The 8564-nt window shown below is 29.5% G+C and overlaps 1 protein-coding gene across 1 annotated transcript; it reads left to right on the top strand.

The window, feature by feature from the left end:
* Positions 1-287: 287 nt before the first annotated feature.
* LOC137831505 (Glutaredoxin family protein) lies at positions 288-1699 on the top strand. The gene has a single exon (XM_068639211.2). The coding sequence runs from the start codon at positions 694-696 to the stop codon at positions 1387-1389; it is 696 nt and encodes a 231-aa protein (XP_068495312.1). The 5' UTR covers positions 288-693; the 3' UTR covers positions 1390-1699.
* Positions 1700-8564: the final 6865 nt, after the last annotated feature.

Genomic DNA, 8564 nt, shown 5'->3' with positions numbered 1-8564 from the left:
ACTATACCAGGTTGATTGTTGTAGATTATTATGGATAAAAAGGTTATCCATTTTATGAGAGAAGAAGGTAGAAGTAATAATAATATAAATGGAAGCTCCTCACAGTGTTAAACTAACAGTACATATACTGTACTCTCATATTAATGAATGTGACAAAGACTTAACTGCATCTGCAACAGGTGCTCATAGTGACTCTAATTAGGATATACTTTTATTTATTTTTTATATTATTTTTTGAACTCAGAAATGGAGATTAAATATCCACCATAATTAATTGATATTAATACAAACATTAATAAGACCATCTCAATCTCTGAGAATCCATCTCCTTTTCCCTCTTAACCCTCTCCTAAAAGCAAAATAAACCAACCCCTCAACTACCTTAACCACCACCACAATCTCCCTCTCCACTCTTCCCCCATTTTCACACACTCCTCACCTCCCTTTCTCTTTCTCTTTCCTAAGCAACAAAATGCAAAATCTCCCACCTCTCCAACTCCTTCCTCATCCACCAAAATCCAAACTTTTGAGCAACTAAATCCTACCCTTTTTCCCAAACAAACAAACAAAACAAAATCCAACACCCCCACTTCTTCCTTCCTCCCAAAACCCCACCTTTCCCCTTCAAACTCCACAAAAACACAACCCTAATAAAAAAAACCAACCTTTGTTCTATTCTAGTTCCCACTTTCAATGTGGCAACCTTGGAACAAACCACGTTCATCCTCCTTCTCATGTTCTTCCTTCAAAGACATTCAAACCCTCATATTAGATGAACCCTCCACCACCAAACCCAAACCCTCAATCTTCCACCGGGTCACACTCGCCAACAAACTCCTCCGAGCGTGGTCAAATCATCCTAAACTTACCGCACGCGCATCCGAGGAATCCCCACGCGCCGCCCAACCACAACCCCTGCCGTCCATCCCCCGAGCGGAGCAGCGCGTAGTGGTGTACTTCACGAGCCTGCGCGTAGTCCGCGGCACGTTCGAGGACTGCAAAACGGTGCGTTCCATCCTGCGCGGATTCCGCGTTGCGCTGGACGAGCGCGACGTTTCGATGGACTCGGGTTTTCTCGCGGAGCTCCGTCGGGTCGCGGGTCGCAAAACGGGTCTGACTCTGCCTCGCGTGTTCGTCAACGGAAGGTACGTGGGTGGGGCCGAGGAGGTCCGGTGGCTGCACGAGAATGGCGAGCTCAAGAAGCTCCTCGAAGGTCTGCCCGCAGCAGATTCTCATCTGCGCGCCTGCCACGTGTGCGACGATCACAGGTTCATGCTGTGCGGCGAATGTTCCGGTGCGCGCAAGGTATACGCGGAGAAAGGTGGGTTCAAGACGTGTACGGCGTGCAATGAGAGTGGCCTGATCAGGTGCATCTCTTGTTCTTGCTGACCATGTGCACCTGCACCTCTCTCTCTCTCTCTCTCTCATTTTTCATGATGATCTTTTTCTCATCTCAGTGTGAGTGAGAGAGAGTGGGACCTAATTAATAATTGAAATTAAAAAAGGGCAAAAAAATAATAAAACATTTTTTTAAACATTTATATGTAGATTTGTGGATTATCTTATTCCATTTTATAGTCTTACGGGCTTGTAAGAAGTGTGTAGGCCCAATAGGTGTAGATGAATGGGATTTGAGTTTTCTGCCTCTGAATTTGGACTTTTTTTTTGCTAACTTAAACCATCTTGTTTAACTTGTCAATTCTTAATCTGTTTTTTCTTCCTTAATATGTTATTTTTTTAATCTTTGAATAGAAATCAAAACCAAGTTTATGTATGTAACAACTAATAAATGATGTCCTCTTTATTGGTTTATTTTTCTCCTCAAAAGTATACAATTATTAGAAAAATGAGAAATGAATTATAAGTTCTAACCTAAGTTTGGGTTTTTAGGGATTATCTTTGATTGATGATGATCTATAATGCATATTTTTATTTTTACTTATTTGTATAGTTTAGAAACTAAGAATAATGTAGCACTATGCTCCAAACTTCAAATGGATCATTAGTCACCACTACTTGGCTCTTATTATATTTTTATAAATTTAATTTTAATGTTGAAGTCATACAAGGGATCATGTTTTTATATTCTTGTATTTACATTTTATTTTTTCACAACTTTAAGATTTATTGAAATATTTTTTATTAATAATATTAGGATCTTATATAGTACTTATATGTTTAATTTTAAGATTTTTACTATTTCGTATGTTTTTTTAAGTTGTTTTATAAAATTTGAGTTTTAAATAAGACCTTTCTTTGCGTTGGAGATGGTGTGAATTTATTGCATTATTTATTTTTATTTAAATAGAGTGTTTGATCTTAAAATAAAAGTTAAAAGAGTTCAAAATTAATTAAAAATCTATAATCGCAATTTCCTCAAATATGTTTTCTGCTCATTGAAAAGTTATATAAGCGTGTATTTGTTTGTTATTTTATGTTTATTAATTAATTTAATAGGTCAATCTAACAATATTCTATTAATAGTTAACAAATTTTAACTAAAGATTAGCTTTTAGGTTTGATTTACTTTATCCATTGTTCTGGACAAATATAGCCATGAAGTAAAAGCTTTTTTTTATTTTATTTAAAGTTTTAAAAATATGAGGCTTTTTCTTTTTAATGTCGAAGGTAATGCATGAGAGTTGTAACTTAAAGGTATAAATTGTTCCCTTTTATTGTTTTTTAATATTGTTAATTTTTAGAATTTTTAAGAACTCAACAAATTAATTGAACCGGTGTCTAAACTTTAATATTCAATTAATAACAAAAAGGTTAATTACAATATATTTAGTGTACGAATCTATTTGGAAATTAAATAAGTTTAATATATAAACGGACTAACTCTTTTAAATTTAATTGCATAAAAGTATAAAACAACTTAGTTTTTTTTTTTATAATTTTAAAGTAAAAATAATGATATAATTTTGAACTGGCCTGTAAAAAAAAAATGAATTTTGTGGATGTAAAAAACTAATGACGTGTTTGTTGGTCCATCTAAAGCAGACTTGTGCACGCTTGCTTAATATATCATTCATCTCTGCAAATTGATCATAACCAAACAATGCAGATTAAAGGCAGAATGTGAAAAAGTCTGAGCAAAGAGACTCTTTCTACATGATTTCTAATTATTGACAACTTTCATGTTTTGGAACTCACAAATTTGAAATTTTTAATTTAATTTCATTTAAAGTTATGTCTTTATTTGTAAATATTAGAAACGTAAATGTCCAATTTTTTGTGTTTAAAAGAGGTTTTTTGAAATTTTAAAACGGAGTTTATTTTATTTTTTATTCTAAAAATATTTGCAAAGAAACTTTTCTAAAAAATCATAGTTCTTCTTTGGATAAAAAATTATTTAGTATTTATTTGAAAAAAATGTAAGTTTCATTTATAAATTAAAATTAATTTATATTTACTAAAAAACTATTGATTAACCTTGTTTAAAAGTTAAATTCCATAACATAATTTTAATTTATTGAACATTTTAATTTTCACGTTTCATTTAAGCATTTTCTTTTTGTTTCTTACATTTTTCATTTGATAGTGAATGACATCGAACATATTCTCCATTTTAAGTGAATTTTTGTCTTTGACCACTTTTTTTTTATCTTCAACAAAATAAGTTATATTATTCATGTTTGGCTGATTTCACCCGGTACACCAGATCAATTCAGTTATGGACACAAACACATACATAAAAAAGTCTCTTATTCACGCAAACCTGCAAGACGATGTTGGTGGATTGTGTTACACTGTGTTTATAAAAAAAATGTGATTTTTTTCGTGAAATTGGTAAATTCTGAATCTGTATATCTAAAAGTATTTTTTTTAATCTGAATAGGAAAATTTAGAGATTTTTTTGGATGGTGTTGTCCAGAAGCTTGAAGAAGAATTAATTGGTTTTGGATTTGAATCTCCGTAACTGTTCTGGATATGAAAATTTGGAGATCCGTGTGTGTGTGTGTTTTTTTTTCATTTGATGTTATTTTTTGAAAATAAAGATGAGAAAAGCACTTTTAGTTTTTAAATGTTTTAAATTTTTTTGTTGGATGCATGTTAGAATTAATATATTGCAAGGAGAAACAACCTTCAAGATTTTTTTTCTACTTTCTTTTCTTTGTGGTGTTTCTTCCTGCATCTTTCTCCCTGTACTCTATCATTATTGGAAAAAATTGTTTTACTCATTTTAAAAAAAACTTATGAATTATTCTTTCTGAAATATTTTTTCAACATAGTTTCCAAAACATATTTTATGAATTTTAGATTTATCATTCCAGATATAAAAAAAAATGTGTTCTGAAGAAAATATTTTGGATTTTTTATTTGTCTTCTAGAAACATCTTTTGTTTAAGTAAAATCTCCTATTTCAGAATCATCAAAAATATCAAGAATAATTTGGGTACAAGAATTTTTTTTTAAGGAATGCAAGAAGAAACACCAAGTAATTGTCCTTTGTTTTTATGAAAGGATTAAGATCCCATAACTACATAATAGTATGTACTATTTCTAATTATGCACGTGGGGAAATGAAATAATAGTGAAGAATGGTGCGGTAACTAGAAAAAAAATGGGCCCATTTATTCTCATTCACAACTTGAAGATGGACAATTGCTTCCTGCACCACCAACAAATTTAGACCCATGTCTAATTATTGGCACGAAATAATCAAAATGTTTTATGCAATTTTTAAATAGACGTGGGTATAACTCAAAATGTACAACGGATTTGAATTGAAGTAAATTTTCATATTTGAGGTTTATAAATTATGGAATTTCTTTTTCAAAATATATGTTTATGGAAATTTCAACAAACATATAAAACAAACAAACAAGTCTGAAATATGATATCCAACAAGTCTTCATCACTATTAAATAGTATATATTAACTTAATTATTTTTGAAGTTTTTGTAAAAACTAAAAAGTCCAAACATTTCATATTTTGGCCAACATATATGAATTATGAATATAAGAGTTATTAAAATAATTCCAAATTTCCTTATTATAATAAGTTAAAAGTACCCATTCTCTTTGGACAGAACTTAGATAAAGTGTATTCATTATTATAATAAGGTCAAGATACCATTCTCTTCGGACAAAACTTACATATAAAGTGTCTATGTATTTGTATTATTTTCATCATGTTTCTTCATTCAAATGATGAAAATGACTGTTCTTTCCAATAATAAATAAATAATTTTCATTAAATAATTATAATATTCTCGAATATTCTTCGCTTTTCGTTGGATTATTTTACTTTGATAGAAATGTGGACCTACAAGAAAAAAAGTAGTGAACCTTGTGTAATATGTATTTTATTTTATTGAAATGAAAAGGTATTAGCACATGGAATTTTGTAGGTTATCCTAATCTAATGAAGGAATCCATATATGGTAAGATAAGGGAGAGTGTCAAATAAATGATAATGTGCACTATTAAGAAAATTAATAAAAAAAATATGCGTGAGACATTGAATCCGTTTCTTCATGATTAGAAAAAAGTGTTTTAATGTTATAACTATCTAATAACTATTTATTCAAAATTTCATAAAAAACCAAGTTATATATGTTTACAATAATAAAATTAAGTATTTTAGAAAGAGGAGTACTCGAAATAACTTCTAATCATAATTAAAATTTATGTTCTTTTCAACTTTTATTATTTTGAAAAAAATAAACATTTGTTTGAGAAACGAAAGGTTTATTAGAGATATTTGCAAGTTTTTGGATTTTGTTTTTCAGATGTAATTTTCAAATAAAATAGTTTTTAACTAAATGAAAAAAATTACATTTACTTTTATAAAAGAAAAAGGTTCTGAATTTAATTTTTAGCTTTTAAAAACATAATATTATATTGTTATGTTTAGTTATGATTTATTAGTTATTATTGTAATTAATATTAGAATTACTACTACTACTATTATTATTATTATTATTTATTAATATATAATGTTGTTAACATCACTGTATACCACCATTATTTTCAACCATAGTTGTACATCTTAAACTAATTTAATAATAATATACTAGGAAACTCAGTATTTTTTTTTAATTCAAAACTAGAAAAAGGGCTGAAATAAATTTTTAAAAGTTAAAAGTATAAACCATTCTTAATCTATTTTAGAATTTGATCGGATCACGTTCTAGTTGGCGAGTTAAAGAACATTTTTACTTAATCAAATTTTCAAATAGAGTAAGTTCATTTTTGCTGTAAAGATCTTTTGTTATCGATTTTTTCTTAGGATTTAGTCATGAATCTTGATGGGTCAGTTGAGAAATTTAGTTCTCTCAACTTATTCTACTATATACTGAATTTCTACTATGTTTGGATAACTTGAATTAGACCCTTAAATCTTGAAGCTTATCCAGACTTAGGAGATAAAATTCTAGAAAGCAAACAATTAAGGTAAGGGAAGCTAAATTTAATTTTGAATAACACCTTAGGCTAGAAGATATGGATGTAGAGCGGACGTGGTCCCAATATTCAATTTCTCTTGGAAGGATGTTGTGTGTTTATATATATATATATATATATATATATATATATATATATTTGTGTTGTTTGTTTATATATTATTTAAACTTGTAGAAATATTAGATTTTAATGGTTTAGTATTTAAGTGTTTTTTTTTTATGTTAAATAGACTTTTGAATGTTGTGGATCACATTTTGAATGATATCGTATGATGAAAATGGTATGGAATTGAATTCATACATTTGAGATAATGATGGATTGATGTTTGTTGTGTATTAAGTATTGATGCCTATGTGATAACAAAAATCCCTGAGCTTCACTGATGATCTAAGTCACATAGACTAAGATATCAGGTGATGAGAAGATGATGGGGGAGTTCACGCACAACGTGACATGAGATGTATTGAACTTACCTGATCCTTTATATTGGATGGTAATCTTTGGATGAAGTGTTAGTCTCTAGTAGGACTTACTTAATACGAGTTTTCCGGATGACGTCAGATATTATTATGTTTGTTGAATATCTTGGATGTGTAGATCCATATGAGATTTGTGTGATTGTTTATGTTGGGATTTGAAGAATATTGAATAATTGAGAAATTGATCATGTAATCTGATTTTTTTTTATTTAATTGTGTATATTATAAAATTTTATTTTCACTAGCTTACCCTTGTGTATATTATAAAACCATTCTTAATCTAATTTTATTTTATTTTCCTTTTGATTTAATTGATTACACTTCAAGACTTAGCTAAAAGTTTCTAATAGGATGTTTAACAAAGTTATTTTTTTGAAATGGTTTGCACCCACTTATATACTATGAAAGACTCTAATCTCTAGTCGATGTGGGATCTCCAACACACCCCTCACACCGAGGCTACCAACTCGTGTGTGGAGATATATGTTATGGGTGGTCTGATAAATCCATCAAATACTCGCTAGGATATGTATAAGAAATATATAGGAATTTATCTCTCCAAATTACAATCTAAGGTAGGGATACTAATCATGATATTCGATCATTATTAAATTAATTGCATATAATAGGGTACAATATTGCATATAATTTGATAATTATTATTTTCTTAATAAAAAGAATCTTGATAGAGTGGTGAGGGTGCACACTCATGGCTGAATCAAGATTATTTTCTATCTTAATTCTAAGTAGCTAGAGCACATTTTAGAGATAATTTTTGATTGGTTTTGTATCTATTTTGTGTGATTATTTCTTTTAAGTTAATTTGTCTTAAAAATGTAGTTAGAAATTTTTAGTAATTCCTAACCCAATTTTTTATGTTCTTAGTAGATGACACGTAGACCACCTACTCCTCTTCCACCAGTAGATATGTCCAATTTAGCTTAGACAATAGAGATGATGACAACAACCTTGCAACAACAAAGTGCTACTATGGCACAACAGCATCAGACCACCATTCATCAATTAGAAAACACTAGATTAGCAGCAGAAGCATCTCAACTTCATCAACAACCTCATACCTTTAGTCTGGAGGACTGAGACACAATCCACCCAAATTTAAAGGGAAGGTAAATCCAGATGAAGTAGACCAGTGAGTGAGAGACATTTGAAGCTACTCAATGCCCTGAAGAGAGAAAGTTATCTTATGTCATCTATATACTTATTGAAGAAACTGAGTTTTGGTGGATAAGTATGAAGCAGATGATAGAGGATAAAAAAGAAATTGTCACTTAGAAGAGTTTCAAAATAAGATTCCTGGAAGAGGAATATTTTTCTGATAGTACCAAATATACCAAAAAAGGTTGAAATAAGTTTTTAAAAGTTAAAAGTGTAAACCATTCCAAAATTAATCTTAAAAGTGATAAAAAAGAAACTGTTACAAAATGGACCAGTATTTATATCAATTGTCGTAACTTTTTTTAGTTTAGGAACTCAATATTTTTAATTATTTTCAAATTTGTTTAAATAATTAAAAAACCAGCTCACTAATTTAAACTAAAAGTTATTAGAATCGATGTTGTACTTCTAATTTTATTGGAATGAGAAGAGATTCTCCAATCAACTTTTCCTTTGCAAATGGAGAGAAAAAACAATACTCCTTCCGCAATATAATTT

The sequence above is a fragment of the Phaseolus vulgaris genome, chromosome 6, assembly GCF_051622355.1.
Source record: "Phaseolus vulgaris cultivar YP4 chromosome 6, ASM5162235v1, whole genome shotgun sequence".
NCBI classification, from domain to species: domain Eukaryota; kingdom Viridiplantae; phylum Streptophyta; class Magnoliopsida; order Fabales; family Fabaceae; genus Phaseolus; species Phaseolus vulgaris.
This window is presented reverse-complemented; position numbering and strand designations above follow the sequence as displayed.

Coding starts and splice junctions, on each gene's coding strand:
- LOC137831505 (XM_068639211.2), top strand. CDS start 694: ATGTGGCAACCTTGGAACAAACCACGTTCATCCTCCTTCTCATGTTCT.